The 21,183-nt window shown below is 36.4% G+C and overlaps 1 protein-coding gene across 5 annotated transcripts in view; it reads right to left on the reverse strand.

Annotated features, from left to right (window-relative positions):
- Positions 1–21,183, reverse strand: part of plekhg5b (pleckstrin homology domain containing, family G (with RhoGef domain) member 5b) — a 105,673-nt gene that overhangs the window by 29,027 nt on the left and 55,463 nt on the right. For all 5 annotated transcript variants that reach the window (XM_028452281.1, XM_028452279.1, XM_028452284.1 and 2 more), the window contains 6 exons: positions 11,150–11,294; positions 9,647–9,746; positions 9,477–9,537; positions 9,238–9,329; positions 6,535–6,671; positions 3,516–3,682 (listed from right to left, as the gene is read on the reverse strand). In XM_028452281.1, coding sequence (XP_028308082.1) covers positions 3,516–3,682; positions 6,535–6,671; positions 9,238–9,329; positions 9,477–9,537; positions 9,647–9,746; positions 11,150–11,294 — 702 coding nt within the window. The remainder of the gene's footprint in view (positions 1–3,515; positions 3,683–6,534; positions 6,672–9,237; positions 9,330–9,476; positions 9,538–9,646; positions 9,747–11,149; positions 11,295–21,183) is intronic.

Here is a 21,183-nt window from a genome sequence, read left to right on the forward strand (position 1 = left end):
TTTACAATAATGACCAATCAGAACATTAACACAGGAAAGATCAAAGGCTTTGTGTGTTTTTGGAGTCATTTTGTGAGTTGGAGTATTTTTTGTGTATTTCTGTTGTCGTCTTGGGTTTTTGGAGTCATTATTGTTTTCTTTTTATGTATTTTTCTGTCATTATGTGTTTTTGGAGTATTTTTGTGTAATTTTGTTTGTTCTTTATGTATTTTTCTGTCCGGGATTTTGTGGGTTTCGTTGTCCTGTGCATTTTTTTTGGTCATTTTGTGTGTTTTTAGAGATATATTGTGTATTTTTGTCATCTTGGGTTTTTGGGGTCATTTTGGTTGTTTTTTTATGTATTTTTCTGTAATTTTGTGAGTTTATCAGATTGTTTATGTTTATTTATTGTCCTTTTTGGTGAGTTTTGAGTGATTTTTACTCATTTGTTGTGCTCTGATTTATTTTTCTTGGATTTTGTGTGTTTTGTTGTGTCGTTTGTTTTCCTTCTGGGCATTTGTTTGTCATTTTGTGTGTTTTTGGAGATTCATCGTGTATTTCTGTTCTCGTCTTGGGTTTTTGGAGTCATTATCGTTATCCTTATATGTATTTGACTGTAATTTTGTGAGTTTATGAGATTGTTTATGTTTATTTATTGTCCTTTTAAGTATTGTTCTGTCATTTTATTCTCATTTTATGTGTTTTTGAGTCATTTTGTGTAATTTTGTTGGCTCTTTGTGTATTTTTCTGTCCGGTTTGTGAGTTTTGAGTGATTTTTTTTGCGCTTTTGTGTGTTTGTCTGTGATTTTGCAGTTATTTTGTGTATTTCTGCTGTAGCTTTGGGGGTTTTAGGGTCATATTGCATGTTTTCTGTCATTTTGTGTATTTCTGTTGTCGTTTGTGGGCTCATTTTTGGGCATTTGCTTTGGGGGCTGCACAAAATTGGCCCCTAGACTGCTAGTTGCCCATGTACCGTAGATCAAAATAAATTAAACATATTTTTAGCAAAGGGTCAAGTTGTATATGATTTATTTTGTCGTTCATTCCTGAGCATGCACAGCTAATAAATGTCACACTGGCAAACACACATCTAATCACACACCACTGTCAGTGTTAATCATTGGATGATTTCACATCTAACTCCATATTTAAGCGTGACTATTAAACACAAACCCACAGTTAAAACTTCATTAAATGTTAAGAATACTAATTATTGAAATGATGGATGATTAAAGCTCAGCAGTGACAGATGTGTGTTTTAAACAGGCTATGACTCAACACTGCCCCCCTGAGGACTCCTATGGTATTACTGCTGTTCTAATGTTTGTTGTCATGGAAACACTAAAGCCCTGCAGGTAGTTTATTTATATATTCATGTAATGGTCCAATCCTAAGATAAACAGAACAAATCTACGTGCAGCGTTTACGCCACAGAACGATGAGCAAACCTTCCACGGCCTCACCGTGTCCCTGCCCCGCGTGTTGATGACACATGACGACTGGGTAGGCTCGTATCACTCATGCTAAGGCGGGGCTCACTGTGCATTATGGGTGATAATTACATTGTAATTTGTTAAGGTTTGGTAGTAGCTGCTTTAACTTCAATAAGTAGTAGTTTTTTTTAAAGAAAACACATTCTGGGAAGAAAAAAACCCCAAAAAAAACATGAAATATACAAAATGTTACAACTGTTCCATAGATTAACTCCTTTGACTGATATACATACAGTGTGTTTTTGTGTTGTGCGTACATTTTAATCATTTAGAGGTCAACCAACGTCGTCCCAACATTTAAAAGATGTCCTACAAATTGTAGAGAATGAATTCCAGAAAATTATGAGGTGGTTCAATGCCAATAAATTGTCCCTTAATATTAGCAAAACTACATTTATGATTTTTTTGTAGTAAAAGGAAATATGCCGAAGCGTCATTATTTATCGACGGATTAGAAATTGAAAGGGCACATGAGTTTAAGTTTCTAGGTATTATGATTGACGAACACTTGACATGGAAATCACATATTGATAATTTCAAAGTAAAGGTCTCCCAAATAATAGCTGCACTGCATAAAGTCAAAGATTCTCTAAATAAGAATGCATTGTTTCTGTTGTATAACTCATTGATTGTTCCACATCTGACCTATTGCACTGAAGTGTGGGGAAGTGCCTGCAAAACATACATCAATCCAATTTTTCTTTTACAGAACAGAGCGATCAGTGGAAGTGGATACAGAGACCACACTAATCCCTTATTCATACAACTACAAACACTGACATTTAATGAACTAGTAGAGGATAAGCTTCTAAAAACCATGTATAAAGCTCATCTGGAAAGTTTACCAAACAATTTGCAAAACAGATTCACCAAGAGAAAAAGTAGATATGAACTAAAAGGTACTGAGGTTTTTACAAAACCCAGGTTTCAATCGACTGTAAAGGAAAGATGTACAGTATCTCAATCAAAGGAATCGCCCTGTGGAACAGTCTTGATTGTAAAATTAAAACTTCTAAGTCCATTTATGTGTTTAAAAAGTATGTTAAATTATCAATGTTACAGAAATATAACACTGCAGAGTAGCAGATCAACTTTATTTTGTATTTTGTGTTTTGATCAACTTTATTTTGTATTTTGTGTTTTGATGTCTTGTAATTGATAAGACGGCTGCATGAGACAGCTCAAAGGAACTGGAAGTGTAAATCATTTTGTGTTGATAGGGGGCAGACATTATAAGTTTTTACTTCTTTCTGCTCCTTTTCATTCGTGTAAATGCTGTTGTTGCATTTTTTTTAATGAATGAAATAAATAATAAAATGAAAATGAAAAATCCCTGTTCTTATTATATATTTAAAAACTTAGGAATATAGAGATAATATACATTATCATAAGAGTCAACACCAAGAACTTTTTTTGAGTCATTTTGTGTGTTTATTGGAGTCATTTTGATGTTTAAAAAAAAAAAAAAACAATTCTGTTTTGTGTAATTTTGTTTTCTATTTCCATTTTTTCTCATTTTGTGTGTTTTTTAATCATTTTGGTGTTTTGTATATTATTCTGCTGTTTTGTGTATTTTTTATTTTCCTTTGTTTAAATTTTTTTTCTCATTTTGGGTGTTTTTGGAGTCATTGTTTCTGTTTTTGTATATATTTCTGTTTTGTGTATTTGTCTCATTTTGTGTATTTTTTCTGTAATTTTGGTGTTGTTTTGTATATTGTGTTGTCACTCTGTACAATCTGCAAATCATTTTGTGTAATTCCTTTGTCATTTTGTGTTGTGTTTTTTTGTGGTTTTCTTGCTTTGGTTTTGTGTACTTTTCCGCCTTTTCATGTATTTTTTGTTCTCATTGTGTGTATTTCTTGTTTTACTTTAGGTATTTCGAGTCATTCTGTACTACTTCTTTGGGGTCCACAGAAAATTACACAGGAGGCCTCATGTGGCCCCTGAGCCACCAGTTGCTGAAGCTGTTACGGAGGATATGGAAGTGTGCGGCAGGGCAGTGTGTGTGTGTGTGTGTGTGTGTGTCCAGACAAACTCACTCACCAGCAGATCGATGCTTTCCCGCCGTCCCAGGGACCTGTGCTCCACCTTCTCTGTGCCTGGAGTGAGGATGTAGGGGCCCTGGACCCCCAAGGGCTTCATGTTGGGGAGGCTGAGCGAACGCAAGTCCTTCACACCCTGCTCCACCTTCAGCTCATCACCTGGACGAGCTACACACACACACACACACACGCAGCAGTGTTAAAAGTCGTGTGTATTGGTTAAAAAGTCACGTAAAAGCTCATTTTATGGTAAAACCGTCACATGAAGAATAATTTGTGTTTCCTTTGATCTTTAACAGCCTTTTAAAACATTATTAAGTGTTTCATAGAAACCAAACACAAAGATCCAATTCAGCTTTAACCCAAAATAACGTTTTAATATCCTTGGTGTAAAGAGGCACGCCTAGGGGTTCTCAACCTAGGGGTCGCAAGACACTGGGAGGGGGTCACCAGATGCTTTTAAAAAAACAAAAAATATTTTTTGAAACAATTTAAGGCACGTATTTGCATATTTTTATGCCTTTTCTGCAACTAATGCTTCTTTTAATGCATTTTTGCTCATTTCTGCCACTTCTTCATCACATTTTAATGGCTTTTCTGCACATTTTTTCCACTTTCAAGACATTTTCGGCACTTATAAACCCTTTCCACTACTTCTCCCACCTAATGTAACATATGTTGACACGTTATTGTCACCTTTAACCTCTATTCACCATATTTCATGCTTATGTTTTTTCTAATTTAACCACATTCACAATATGCCATGCCCATTATTTGCCAGTTTAAACTAATTGTTCCTACTATTTTCTGCCACTTTTAAGCCAATATTGACACTTTGAACCAGGGGTGTCAAACTCATTTTAGCAGTTTAATGTTAAGTGTGCCACAGATTTTATGCTGAGAAACAAGTAATTTTAACATTATTGTGTCCTAGTTTACACTTCTCCGTATACATAAATTACAAAATACTTAAGAAACCGACCACATCCAATCAATAAGTGACAGATATCAGTCCCAACAGGATCTTCACTTTAAATTTCCTAGCTTTTGTGAACAATTTATTTTTGATTAAGGAAATTTTTATGGAATAATTTGAGGAAAATGTAAGAATTTTTATCTTTTAAACAGTTTAGCATAAAAAATGACAGCAATATAAGCACCAGGAAAACTGTGAGTACCTGCAACTATTGTTGAGTTTCATTCACAGGTCTTTACTGTCTCCTGCGGGCCAAATTGGATGGTCTGAAGGGCTGTATTTGGCCCCCAGGCCTTAAGTTTGACACATATGATCTAAAGCATTGTCCTCATATTTTGCAGTTGCTCTCCTTCAGTCGTCTACAGATTAATGTTTGTTGCTCTGTGAACTAATCAGACTAAAGTCTATTCATGGAGCCTTTATTACAGACATAGAGATGAACGATAGTGACGTGTATCATCAGATAGCAGACGGCTCGGCTAGTGAAAGACATGCAACTACAACACAATGTATATATTATGTCTATGGTCGTGTATGATGTTCCTGCACAGCTGCGGACTCGTCTGGTTTTTCTGTTCATGATTCAGATGGTGGTCAGACAGCCTCAGTAGAAACTGCTGTGGCTCATGCAGCTGGACTGCTTTTATGGCACGATTTCATACGAATCAACGTATGAAATGTAACCGTGACACACTTTTATGGGAAGGTTAAATATGATTTAGCCTTTTTCACCTGCAGCCGTAAACACAGTAAACTTGTTTGTTATGTGGTCCCCAAAGTAAACACATCTGCAAAACAGCAGCAAAGATACACATAATTACTCCAAATACACACAAAATGACAGAAAAATACACAGAAAGAGGATTAAGAAAAAACTGAAAAATATACAAAGTCACAACAAAACACAAAATAACTCCAAATACACACAAAAAGAGAACAAAAACACACAAATTGAGAGAAAAAAAACACAAAATGACAACAATAACACACAAAATTACAAAAATAACACGCAAAAAGGCATCAACAATAGACTAACTTTGAAAACACGCAGAATGACCACAAAAATACACAAAATGACTAAAAACACACAAAAGAGCTGAACTCTAAAAACATACAAAATTAAAACAAAAATACAGCAAATGAGAGAGAAATATACGGTGACAACAATAACACACAAAATGAGAAGAAAATAACACACAAAATGACATCAACAATACACAAAATGACTTTAAAAACATGCAGAATGACAACAATGACACAGAATGAGAGAAATACAAAACGTGAAAGCAAGAATACATAAAATGACTCCACAAAATAAAAATTAAAACACATAAAATGAGAGAATTTTAAACAAAATGAAAACAAAAATACACAAAATGACAGAAAAATACACAAAAAGAGGAAGAAAAAAAAATAGAGTAAAATATATAAAACGACGACAAAAATGCTCCCATCCCTGGTCTACACTTTCCACTGTTTTTAGAAGAACTTTACCTGATTAAACCTTTAGAATCAAACATCATGTTTTGATAGAGCTTGTAATTAAACTAATAATTAAAGTAATTGAATGCATGTAGGACAACTTTATTGACTTTAAACACTATAGAATGGAACCTTCACTGAGAACTGATGATCGCTATTTACAGCTACTGCAGATGTAAATGAGCCAGACTTCATTAATAATTAATAGAGCAGCACTGATAGCAGGCTTTAAAGAAAGTGGAGCACTGAATGTTAATTAAACGTTTCTACTTTGGTTTTGATAAAGTCGTGTCTGTGAAAGAGTTTTTAATACGTGGAACAACAACAAGCCACTGTTCAAGTACAGTATGTGGAGTCTGTGTAACTGTAATTCTGAACACATTGCTAACAACAAAACCTTTTATTGGTGCTTTATTCCACCCTTTGATGTGGTTTCACAACTTGTGTCTCCAGATTGAAACGTGTTTTTAAAACTCGAAAACCAAAATCCCACAAACCCTTTGTGGAGATCAAATCAAAGAACGAGGAGGAGGCGAGAAGGTTCGTGATGTTTTTTTTTTACCTTTCACTTTGAGGTAGTGTCCTCCGAATCGATAGGCCTCGAAGTTGAGGGACAGTGGAGTGTTGGACTGGTCCAGGAACAGGTCCACACGGGACAACTCGATGCCGTTTCTCTCAAAAACTGGACCTAAAACCTCCCTAAGAAGACACATGACATTAAGACTTCATTCTGTTACAGATATAGTCGACTAAAATATATAATAACACTCAGCATTGAATAACCTGATATGTTTGGAAATACACACAAACAGATTTACATTAGATTAGACTTTATTAGATGTGATGAGATCAATGCGTACGACCACATTTAGTCCAAATATAGATAGTTTGGTAACACTTAAAGTTTTAAACCTAAAGGCTGACATTACACTGTCATTATTATAGCATTAATAAGGTGTCATGAAGGCTGTCATTAAGGTTCATTCGCTAAATTATGACACCTTTGGAGCTATGTTGGCATTTCTTGGTAAAGCATTGTCATTCAGAGCGTATAGAATGACCAACAATTGATTGATCAGGACCAAATACCTTTTTACATTATGACCAGGTGACATTAACATGTCATAACAGACCTGATTATCTTTGGTTATTTCATTTTAAAACTAAATGAAAATAACAAATAAACACTTATTTTGTTTTTACTGATTTAAAACCAAAACAGAAAAACCAAAAACCAGATAAGCAGCGTTTTTTTTTTTTGTTTTTTTAACTTGTTCTGTTTGTGTGATATTTAGATATTTACAGGGAAATCAGGGCGAGAACTGAAGTCCCTCCACAGGTCCTGGACCAGGTCTCCTCACACAATAGGACTGTTTAGGTTTTATTTCAGCAGTTTTCTGGTCCTGCTCCTGTTTTCATTCAGTCTCTGGATGTTTTAACTCGTAAAAAGCTGCTCACGTTTATGCTTTGTGGTGCTACGATCCAAATGGTATCTAAATAAACTGGTGACTATCGACTGTGAGGCTGGTGTGAGGAACAATAGATGTTAGAACTTCTGCCATTTTACATTTTAGCAAAAACAATTACAGCTTTTTTGAGGGCAGTAAAATTTTTTATTTTGCACGTTATAAATACCGCTAACAGCAGCCGTCAACACACACGGAAGTTGATCACAAGAAACAAGGAGCACCAGTAGATTCATTACACCACATATCATGTGCATGTTTTACATAAGATCCATTTTTGGTTTTCATCTATTTATGTATTAATAAAGTTTTAATTCACCAGTAATGTGACTTATGTGTTGCTTCTTTTTATGTCCAGGAGCTAAATTCACCAGATTATCTGGATACTATTTGGATCGTAACACTGTTCGGTAAAGTTGGCAGATATTCACAGATTCAGACTTCCAGCATCAATGACTGTTAACGAAACGTCATCGGCACAAATTACGCCATCAGTGTGAGGTGGACAACATGATACAAGATCATTTTTTGTCAAAAAGTCCATCTGTTGGTCGTTCTGTTTGGTGAGATTAAAACATGAAGAGCTCGTCTTAGTTTCCCCGTAAATATCCAAATATCACACAACCAGAACCAGAATTAATTTCAAAACCCTCTGACCCACTTATTCCTGTTTCAGGGTCACGGGGGTCTGCTGGTGCCCATCTCCAGCTTCTTTTGGAGGATAGGTGGGGGTACACCCTGGACAGTGCACCAGTCCATCACAGGACGACACACACACACACACACACACACATTGACAATCACTCACACTCACATTCACTCCTATGGAGCAACTTGCTTTTAGATTGTGGGAAGAAACCAAAGTACCCAGAGGAAAGTGAGGCAAACACTAGGAGAACATGCAAACTCCTTTAAAAAGAAAAAAACACACAAAAACAAAACAATTGACATTTTTTTATTTGCTTGATTTTTCGAGTGCGTTATTTTTCTGTAATCAATTAATTGCAATGAACGCGTTAAAGTCCCAGCCCTAATATTTCTTAATTAGTCATAGTCTAGTTCAGTGGTTCAAGTCCCTTTTTCTCTCATTTTGAATCTAAGTCCCCTTTGTCCGACTACTACATTTATCACAGAAAACTATTTAAAAACATCTATAGAGCATAATGATAGAATGAATGAGTGACAACGCACATTTTAAATAATCTCATTTTGTAAATGAGTGGAAAGAAATAGTATTTATTGTTTCCTGAATAGATTTATTTGATAGTTTTTATAATTCCCACTCATCTCCCTCTCACGTGGGACCAACACTGACCTTTGTATTTTCAGCTCATGTTCTAATCAAGATCATGTCTATCATCATTTTGTGCATTTTGCTGTTGGTATTATTTGAAACATGCTCTCTCAGTGTGTGTTTTTGATGCCGTTTGGTTGTTTCTCTGTTATTTTTGTGTATTTTGTCGTGATTTTGTGTATTTTTCTCTCATTTAGTGTGTCTTTGTTGTGTGTGTTGCTGGTAATAGTATTTTTCTCTCAGTGTGTGTGTGTGTTTGTTGTCATTTGTCTGTTATTTTTTATTATTCAGTGTATTTTTCTCTTATTTCTTGTGTTTTTGTTGTTTTCTGAGTTTCTGGTAATATTCAGTATGATAATACTCTCTCTCTCAAGTAAACCCCTGTAGTGCCAATGCGTACCCCCATTTGACAAACACTGGTCTAGTCATTGTTGTCAACAAAAACCAAGGATAAAAGTTTGCGTTTGATTTAAACAACTTGAGGATATTTTCTTTATTTTCTTACCCCAGTGTTTTCTTCTTAATAGCAGGAACGATTTCTGTGTTGATGTCCACGTTGAGGTCAAACTTGAGGCTGAAACACTCCTTGCTGGGGTCCTGAATGGAGAACAGGCACATGAGGTCACTCAGCTGCTCCGCACACATGTGCACATCCACAGGGTGGATTCTGCAAAGTCTTCCCACGAATAAAACCACTTGGCTTTCACCTTTTTATACGTGGGAACATGTGTTTGCGTGACTTACATCAGTGTGTCGTCTCCGCGGCTTCTTTTTCACCAACTTCATCCCCACTGTTTTACGTTCCCTGTAAAGCAGAAACACATTTATCATCGTCACGCCCCCTGCGTTCCTCGAAAGAGGCGAATAGTGAACGATGTGTGAAACAAGTGGAAACACAACGGGAAGATACCAACCCGCGGTCATTGCTCCCTTCGTCTTCTTCCTCCAGATCAGAGGGGGGGCTGGTGCGGGGGGGACAGGAGCGCGTGGACACGTTTCGAAACAGGATGGAGGCTGAGGTCAGGAAAACACATTAGTTTTTCCTTGTTTAGATTTTACATCAACTTTCCATGAATTAATTAACCCTATAAACTAAATTGATTTTGTTATATACTTTTCTATTTTATACAAATATATTATTCGGTATGGGGGTCTACTTTTTATGTCTCCAAAAACACACAAAATGACAGGAAAATACATTTTAAAAAAAAAACAACAGCAAACAAACTAAATAATTAAAAAAATAAAAGCAGATATACAGAAAGTTACAGAAACTAAAAGAAACAGAAACAAGTATACACAAAAATAGCAAAGAACACACAAATGAAATCCAAAATATACAAAAATGTCTCCAAAACAACAACAAAAATAGACAAAATGACTCCAAAACACACAAAATGACAAAAACTGCAAAAAAGATATCCAAAAAATACACAAAAATGACTTATAACAAAAAGTGGCAAAAAATATACACAAAACAACTTTGAACTCAGACAAAATGACAGAAAAATACAAAAAGGAGAACAAAATTACAGCAAATATACCCAAAATGACTAAAAAATGAAGGAAACTTCACACAGGGAAAAATTAAAAAATCAAAAACAAGACGGCTCCACGTACAGAATACACAAAAATAACAGAAAAAACACAGAAATCCAAAACCAAAACAAAAATACACAAAATGACAAAAAAACATACAATAGTGAACAAATAATATGCAAAATGACAACAAAAATACACTAGCAAACATACACAAAAAGACTTCAAAGCACAAACAAATTTAATTGCAGAAACTGCACAAAGGGACAACAAAAAATAAACACATTTTCTCTAGAAACACACAAGACGACGACAAGCATAAAAAAATACAAATAAAATAAGAATGACCCCAAGAGCAAAAAGCGACAAAAAAAAAAAATACACAAAACAACTTTTAAAACACAAAATTATTTACAAAATATATATATATATATATATATACCAGGAGAACAAAAATGCCCAAAACTACAGCAAACATACACAAAATGACTACAAAATTAAAGTAACTGCACAAGGGGAAAACTAAATTGCACAAATGTTGTGTATACGACTACATGTATATACAAAAATAACAGAAAACAAACAAATGACATCAAAAATTACTCCAAAAGACACAAAATGACAACAAAAATACACAAAATGACAACAAAAATACACAAAATGACAACAAAAACACACAAAAAGCCTTTATTCTTTCCTGTATTAATGCTCAGATTGGTCATTATTCTAAATGCTGACATTAACGTTGATCATGTGACCCTTAGATCAGATAAAATCACATGTTTGTGGCCCCCGCTGTGATCAAAGCTGTCCATCTCTGTCTATTACAGCAGGAATTGGGTTTTGGGTGATTATCTGATGAAAAGGTGACGTTTTACCTTGAGGTTGCAGGTCAAACCGGGGATGCCGGTCAAAGTGCATGTTTGTGTCTGTGTTCTCTGAATGATAGCGTGAGTCACATGACTCGCACAGGTGGAGGGGACTTTTACTGTTCAGGTCTTGGCAGTCTGGGTGGTGGCAAACCTGCACACAGGGGAGAAGAGGACAAAAGTCACACACATGAGAACTAAATCAATTCAAAAGAGAAGCCAAAGGTTCACAATAGACATGGCAACTGGCAGGTCGGGGGCCACATGCGGCCCTCAGTCTAATTTTGTTTTAAATGCACAAAATGACTCAAAAAACACACGTTATGACAACTAAAATACACAAAACAACAATAAAGAGGCAAAAGTGACTCTAAAAGCACAATATGACAACAAAAAAGCACAAAATCATAAATATACAAATCAATAAAACATGCAATATGAAAATGACAAAAAAATATACTAAATGACAATAAAATTATACACAATGGCTCCAAAAACATGCATAATGACAAAAATATTCACAAAATAACTCCAAAAACACACAAAATATTCACAAAATGGCTCCAAAAACACACAAAAGGACTACAAAAACATGCAAAATGACACAAAATATTCACAAAATGGCTCCAAAAACACACAAAAGGACTACAAAAACATGCAAAATGACAAAAAATATTCACAAAATGACTCCAAAAACACACAAATTGACAAGAAATATTCTCAAAATGACTCAAAAGACACAAAATGACTCCAAAAACATGCAAAATGACACAAAATATTCACAAAATGGCTCCAAAAACACACAAAAGGACTACAAAAACATGCAAAATGACACAAAATATTCACAAAATGACTCCAAAAACACACAAATTGACAAGAAATATTCTCAAAATGACTCAAAAGACACAAAATGACTCCAAAAACATGCAAAATGACACAAAATATTCACAAAATGGCTCCAAAAACACACAAAAGGACTACAAAAACATGCAAAATGACAAAAAATATTCACAAAATGAATCCAAAAACACAAAAGGATTAACAGTTTTCACAAAATGACTCACAAAACGAGGGCAAAATATACTAAACGACAATAAAACCATGCATAGGCACACACAACGGAATTCTTCACCTTTCTACCATATGTGCCCCCCACCGCCCCCCCCACGGGACACGTAATGGACTTAAAGTCAGTTTTGCATCGAGCAGCTTAAAGTGAAGCCGTATCACATGAGGTAAGAACCCCACACTGACCAGTGGCCATGGATCAGCTAATGGGAGGCACCCATGCAGCAGAAGGCTGGAGGATTAAGGATCGCTCTCAGTCTGTGTCCAGACATTTACAAACCCCCCCCCACCCCTAACCCCCCCATCTCTAGCCTGTACATCAACGTGCCCCAAAGAAACAATGGAGCTCCTGAAAATCTACTTCCTCACATTGTTTCCACAGGAGGAGCAAAATGTTAGTGAGTGGTTATTCAAACAAAAGCAATTAAAAAAGTGACCCCCAAAGGCCCACAACAGACATAGGCAACTGGTGGCTTGGGGGCCACATACGGCCCTCAGTTTATTTTTGTACAGCCCATGAAGTAAAAATGTTATATACAAAACAATAAAACACAAAATAATCGCAACTAACAGCAAAATAAACAAAATGACTCCAAAAACACATATTATGATAACTAAAATATACAAAATGAAAGAAAAACATCAGCAAAAAAAAAGCAAAAATGAAAGCAAACATTAAATATGAAAACAAAAATGCACAAAATCACTTGCAAAATACAAAAGACGACTACAAAAATAAGCAAAATAGGAAAATATACAAACCAATAAAACATGCAAGATGAAAATGACAAGAAAAAAAATAGAAAACAAATATGAAATTATGCAAAATGACCAAGAACACAAAAAATGAGAAAAATATTCACAAAATAAATTAAAAAAACATAAAACAACAAGTACACGCAAAATGAGTGTAAAATATACAAAACGATAATAAAAACTGGCAAAATGACAAACAAAACCTGACAAAATCACTCGCAAAACACAAAAGATGACAACAAAAATAAGCAAAATGAAAGAAAAATATACAAACCCATAAAACATGAAAAATTACTACAACAATTCACAGACTGACGAGAAGAAAAATCACAGCAAAATACACACAATTACCCCAAAAAAACACACTATGACAACTAAAATACACAAAATAGTAAAGTATATATATTAAAAAAAAGCTAAGTATACAAAATGACAACAAAACCATGCAAAATGACAAGGAGAAATAACAGGGGACGGGACTTAGATAAAAAACTGAAATAAACTGAATAAATAAATAAATAAATAATTTCACAAAATGACTAGAAAACACAAAACAGCAAGTAAAAAACTGACTCCAGAAAATATTAACAGAATAATTGAAAAAACAGGAAACAACAAGCGCACAAAGAATGAGAGGAAAATGTACAAAAACGATAATAAAAAATGGGGGAAAATGACAAAAAGACACAAAATGACCAAAAAAAACACAGTCTTTGTTTTTTTTCCCTTGTATTAACGCTCAGATTGGTCATTATTATAAATGTTGACATGAATGTTGATACAAAATTGACATTGTGCAGACATTTTTATGCACACTATAGCCAGGTTTATTACAGCTGTGTAACTGTGATTCAAGTCCCGCCCCCAGCCCTACCGTCATGTTGTGCTGCTGTGGCTCTGGAGAAATGCAACCTGACTCCATATCCATGCAGGAGCCGGACAAACATCCAACTCGTCACCTCTTTAGCCTGCTGCTAACACACTGTGCAACATTAGCTGCTAACACACTGTGCAACATTAGCTGCTAACACACTGTGCACAAAGCTAACTACAAACTGGAGCAATAATCCAGTGCTCTAACGTCTAGTCAGGTTTAATCTCAAGGGAAGGACAGAAAAGAGGAGGATGAGGAGCACAGCGGGAGGACGAAGTCTCTCAGTCGACTCATAAACCCACAGCAGGAAGGGGGAATTAAAAAAATGTCCATCCAGAACCCCCCACCCCAAAATCTTACAGGCTAATTGGTGCCTGTTCTCCATCAAAGAACATTTGATGATCCAGTAGAAGGAAAAGTCTGTCTCATCTCTCTTTACTCTGACTCCACCTTCCAGGGTCACTACACCACTACTTTACATCACGTGCGTCAAACTCATGGCCCGGGGGCCAAATACGAGCAGAGAAAACATGAATCATTGTGTAAATAAAACTCAACAATATTTGCAGGGGCTCACAGTTTTCCCGATGCTTATATCACATGATTTCAGTCCATATTTAATGTTAAACTGTTGGAAAAACTGAAAATTCTTACAAAACCCTTTAATTTTACTTAAATTCTTGCATTTTTCACTTAAATAAATAGAAATTGGTCACAAAATCCTGGCAATCTAAAGTAAAGGTCCTGATATTTGTCACTTATTGCTTCAATATGGTTGGTTTCGTACATATTTAGTATTTTATGTATACGTAGTAGTGCAAACTAGGGAATAACAATGTTGAAATCACTTGTGGCCCACTTAAGATCAAACGACTCCGTATTTGGCCCCTGAACTAAAATGAGTTTGACACCCCTGCTTTAGAGCAACAAATTCAGCCAACTGGAGAAAGTAAAAATGATAGAAAAAAAAACATGAAACATTTTGTAAATAAACTAATTCAGTTGTAGATTATCTCAGCACTGCCAAATACAATAATTAAATTAAAATCCACAATATTTGCAGAGCTCAGTTTACCACTTCTTATATCACATGACCGCAGTCATTTTTAATCTCAAATTGTTGAAAGAACTCTCGAAAAAATCTGGCAAATTTTCCTGAATTTATTCCACGAAATGTCCCAAAATTCCAAAAGTCAGGGAAATTTAAGTGGAGTTCCTGCAGGGACTGATTTACTAACATATACTGTATATATCATTTAAACCTTTAAGTGCAAACCAGGGCACATTTATGTTAAATTTGCACTTTTTCCAACCTAAAATCTGTGGCCCACATAAGGTCAAACTGGTCCGTATTTGGCCCCTGGACTAAAATGAGTTTGACACCCCTGCAGAAGGTCTTTCTTTTTGTGATAGTTTTGTCATAATTCGTGAAGTTCTTTTGACGTAACACTGCTAACAGACAAATAAACAAATAAATCAATACAAAGGGTTAGGGTTTCACAAAAGTGAAAGGCGTTGGTGATGAAAGTTGAGCGTGGAACAGCTGACGCCGTTTACACGTAGTAAGCCTCGTGCTGCCAACATATAGATATGTGTGTGTGTGTGTGTGTGTGTGTGTGTGAGAGAGATAACGTGTCATGTGAGGCGTGTTTAGCGTGTGTGTCCCCTGCCTACACACTGGGATTAGTGGAGCAGTTTGCATGACTGCGAGATGAAAATGTTGCCGACGCACACGCACGCGCTCTCAAACACACACAAACACCATCCGTCACAGCGTCTACAGCTGTGGCGACTCTCGTCTTGGGCTTAGCATGTCCGACGCCACGTGGCACCTGTTTATACATCCGTCCACTTCCAATACAACACACACACACACACACACACCAACATGCATTAACTGCTCTGACACTGAAGGGGTCTATGATACTGCTCAGCCTTAATAAAGGCAGTCCTGTTAAAAAAGGAGTAGAGTTAAGTCTCCTGAAGTGATTTAGGATTATTTCCTTAACTCGTAATCCCACATATGGCAATGTACAAGTCATTAAGGATACATCTACATCTACTCACCTTCAGTTCAGAGAGCAAACACGGCCTTGCACCAACAAATGGCCTCACACAAAACAAGATAACAAACCTGCAGAAGTCCATTTAAATTACACGTCATTTAGCTTTTGTGAACTATTTTACACACCAGTGTAATTAAAACCCAGTGGTTCGCAAACTTTTTTAGTGTGTTCCCCACTTTGAACGAAGGTGAACTTTCAAACCCCACCTGCGCCCATTGCCCCCCAAATAATTCTGACCAATAACACATTTTCAAATATAAAGAAGTGACATCATGTTTTATATTAAATCAAAAACTAAATGAAACGAGTTACCTGCATAAAAAAATGTAAAAGTGAAACAGTAAAATAAAATAAAAATAATAGGAAATAATGGAATATTGTTTGCAATCTGTGCAGAAAACCTTAAGAAAACAAAGTTTTCTAAGTCAGCTATTGAAAGTTTGTTCACTGTTTGAGTATATACTGTCTACTATATACTATATATATATACTATAGTATAATGATGAGCGTTCCCACAGAAGTATACTTCCAAGTTTCCCAAGATGCAATTGGAACCTACAAAGACAAAAACCTGAATCACACTGAGGCTAAATATCTCTGTTGATTCTCCACCTTTACTTTGAAAGTTCTGAAAACATTTGAAGTGAGAAAGTCACCAAGTAGAATATCAACATGTGCTCATTTGATTCATAAAACTCACGGCAACACAATCCATGATGACTTTTAGGAGGTTTTTGGAGATCCTCCATTGTGCTACTGACTAAACTTCCTGTTAACTTCAAAACAAGAGCCCTATTTACAAAAGTTTAAGAAGAGATGCTTTTATTTTGAAAATCGGATGTTTGATTTTTAGCTTGAAGCCGGTCCCAGCACCATTTTACATTCCGCTTGCAATGCATCATGGGACAGTTGAGTATGACTAGTGTGCTCACTGTGCATACTTAAAAAATGGCCCCACATTTACAGTATGTATTTCTCACATACTCAATCTTTTCATACTATCTAATGTGAAGGCACTACATACTCATTTTTACATCAAACTTAATATTAGTAGTAGTTTCATTTTTACTTGTTAACGAAATTATCAATACATTTAGATACAGGTCTTGTCCACGTATATATATATATATATATATATATATTTTTTTTTTTTTGATTCAGCCGTTATCTAATTTTCGTTGCATGAAATATGGTCGTCTACGAAAACCGCGACAAAATGATTTCCACAAAGTTGACTCATTTCAGAAATGCTCAACAATGCTTTTCCTTTGGATAAAACAGACGCTAGGGTCACATGCACGTGTTTATCATGGTGTTTTCTTTGTTTCCTGCTTCCTTTATCCAAAAACACACAAAATCCAAGCCACAACATACTTCTAATCTCTATTAAGGAGAATCTGTAACGCAACGCAGAAACACATGCTCTCAATGCAACTCAGTGTTTGTTGAGACTGGCGCTAACGACCAGATACCATGTGTCTAATTACACTGCTCACCACTCCCTCGCTGCCATTGAAAACACTGCCCGTGGGATCCTGTCCTAACATGTAAGTAAGTAACTCACTGTGTTGGCAACTGGTGGAGATTCTGTTCCTCAAACAGCGTGTTGTGTTTGCACCGCACAGTCACAACAGGCCCAGAGAAAGTCATCGCAACTTTGAGTTTTCCACTCCCTCCCAAAGCCGTGCATCCCATGGATTCACACTCACCACCAGCAGTCATGCACAGTCTTGTTGGAACAGTACGAGTGAAGTCTAAAGACAGCAGACAGACTTTAGTCAGGACAACTCACACATGGTCCAACCAAGAAAACCACAGACACAGACACACGCTATAGTGCACGCTATAGTGCACGCTATAGTGCACGCTATAGCGCACGCTATAGCGCACGCTATAGCGCACGCTATAGTGCACGCTATAGTGCATGCTATAGTACACGCTATAGTGCATGCTATAGTGCATGCTATAGTACACGCTATAGTGCATGCTATAGTGCATGCTATAGTACACGCTATAGTGCATGCTATAGTACACGCTATAGTACACGCTATAGTACACGCTATAGCACACGCTATAGCGCACGCTATAGCGCACGCTATAGTGCACGCTATAGTGCACGCTATAGTGCACGCTATAGCGCACGCTATAGCGCACGCTATAGTGCACGCTATAGTACACGCTATAGTGCATGCTATAGTACACGCTATAGTGCATGCTATAGTACACGCTATAGTACACGCTATAGCACACGCTATAGTACACGCTATAGTACAAGCTATAGTGCATGCTATAGTACACGCTATAGTGCATGCTATAGTGCATGCTATAGTACACGCTATAGTGCATGCTATAGTACACGCTATAGTACACGCTATAGTGCACGCTATAGTGCACGCTATAGTACACGCTATAGTACACGCTATAGTACACGCTATCATAGGTTCATCGTCCAACTCTCAAAAACCGAACCTTGACATTATGTCCACAAACACATCAGTGGACTGACTGTATGAACTGTGTGTGTTTATTACATCATCTCACTAATACAGAGCAAAAACCTAAAAAATTGGTCGTGTTGTTAATGTCATAATAACGTACTACTCATAAGTTTGATGGCAAAATGAGTATGTAGTGTGTTCACATTAGATAGTATGAAAAGATTGAGTATGTGAGAAATACTCGGATGTATACAGTATGTGCACGGTGGGCACACTAGTCATACTCAACCGTCCCATGATGCATTGCGAGTGGAACGTAAAATCCTCCCGGGACTGGCTTCAAGCTAAAAATCCAACATCCCCTTTTCAAAATAAAAGTATCTCTTCTTATGTTCCATTAGGTTTTTTTTTTTTATAACTCTTTTGTAAATAGGGCTCTTGTTTTGAAGTTAACAGGAAGTTTTGTCAGTTGCACAACGGAGGGTCTCGGAAAATCTCCGAAATGTTGAAATGAAATGTGTCCACGTGAGTTTTATGGATGAAATAAGCACATGTTGATATTCTACTTGGTCACTTTCTCACTTCAAATGTTTTCAGAACTTGCATCCTGGGAAACATGAAAGTATACTTCAGTGGGAACGCTCACCATTCTTACCATACTTATAGTATAATAGACAGTATAGTTTGTAGTGTATAGTATACACTGTGACATTTCACGCCTTCATTCCAAACAGAAAACTAACAGCCTTAAAACCTAAACAGTCCATAGGTAAAGGTCATTAGTCTGTCCTTTTCTTATTGTCGACACTTCCTGATTGTGGGTGCAACTTCCTGTGTGCAGAATAGATAAAATACAAATAGAAAAAGGCTTTGTTTGGTTAAACAAATGACTTTCACAATAAAACCTCTTGATCAGTCTGTGCACTCATAATTAACTACAACACATCCTTGCCTTTATTACATTTAGCTTGCATTTGGTAAAATTAGTCTTTAAGTAATAGTTTTTTCTTTTCTTTTTCTGTGATTATGAAAAACAAATGGAAATCATGAAATTAACATCCACAAAGGGCCATACTGTAACTAAACAACACGAAATAAAGCCTCACCTACATCATTTTGGAGAATCTCAGTTTTTTAACTATATTTTCCGCATTAAACTGGTGGATAAATGTGTCGTGAATGTTTGGAAGAGATAAACACACAGAAACTTGGATAATGGCACATTTCCAGTCATAGATGATAGTTTTTGTAGACGTAGACGAGATCTATGAATCAGTGATCGATTGCTCAACCTCGCGGACTGGAAATATGTCTCCGTGCAGTGAATATACGAACATTAATCTGTTTTTCAACGTTTAAAAAAATAAATAAAATACATTTCAAGTTACCGGTACTAATTCAGGTTCAAAACTGTGAATTCAATTTCAAGTTGTGAGCCATAGTAGCCTGGCAAAGATGTAGTAATATTAGCATGAACATTTGTAAGAGGGTTTTTTTTAAGTATGCTGAATCCATTTTTAATGGGATCCACGTTGGCAAACCAATGGTTCTCACTCAAAAAAAAAATAATCCAGAAATCCAAGATGGCCGCCATCCATACTGCCAATTTGGATATTTAGTTTTGGTTCTATTTGACATAAAAGCAGGATTTCAGTGGCAAATTTCAGGTGTTCAGGGTCAAGGAATTCAAGAATACATCTTAAAATACCGTAAATTATGCAAGATGGCCGCCACCCGTATTACGAATTTCAATCTCACCATAACTTTAATTCTGTTAGACGTAGAAACAGTATCTTTGTGCAGTTTTTTGGGGACAAGTATTGTCATAAAATAGCTTAAAATACTGTAAATTGTATTCAGAGCAAGACATAAGATGGCCAACACAATGATTTCTGTGCAGCCACAACAAGTATGACAAAGTTGCCTTTTAAAGGGTGAACAATTTGATTTAAATCCCCATCAAAACATGAATTAATACATCTATTTCCATTTATTTCTCAAGAAGATTACATCCATTGTGATCCTGGTGCATTCATGCATAAGCATTAATCTGATGATGTGATAATTTTGTAGCGTTTGTACAACTCTGAGTTATTGATGGTGGCCATATTAGATTTCATGATTTTGAGTGGGAACCATTGTTTTGCCAGCGTGGATGCCATTGAAAATGTACTCAGCATGATAAAAAAAAACCCTTTTACAAATTTTCATGCTTTCTTCCAGAAGAGAACATCTTTTTGACACATTATCTGCCAGGCTACAGTAAAGGTGGTATTTAATGTGAGCAGGAATTCATCACACAAAGCTTGTCAAACTGTTACTTTTGTGCTTTAAAAGCCTGTTTTCCTTTTCCTCTTGGGAAGCGAGCTGCGTTCTGACCTCACAGGGCCTCCTTCCTCATGTCTGCTACAGGGAGCCTGCTTTATAAACACTGAGCACAGGGGTTGCCATTAGCTGTGGCCCCAGAAGGTGGGATTGAAACCAGCACCGAGCACGACTGCAGGAGATCAAAGAGGGAAGCCGGGGCGGGCCGGGGCGGGCCGGGGCGAGCCGGGGCTCTGCTCTGATTTATTTTTCAATAAATAAAACCACGCATCTGCTGAAAAGTGGCACGCGAGGAGCACGAATGGTTCTCTCACGCTCTCTGCTGCTCCTGCTGCCATGTGTGCTTTCACTGCTTTTATTAACAGACGCTGAGCTTTACTCAAACACATGCACTTACTGTACGTTTTACACATGTTGTGGTAGATTTGTGTCCGTGGGCTTTTAGATGTAAGACAGAAGCATCTGAACACAGACTAATGTTTGATGAAAGCAGACGTCTGCAAGTATTTACAAAAT

This window comes from Gouania willdenowi, chromosome 7 (genome assembly GCF_900634775.1).
Source record: "Gouania willdenowi chromosome 7, fGouWil2.1, whole genome shotgun sequence".
In the NCBI taxonomy this organism is placed as follows: Eukaryota; Metazoa; Chordata; class Actinopteri; order Blenniiformes; family Gobiesocidae; genus Gouania; species Gouania willdenowi.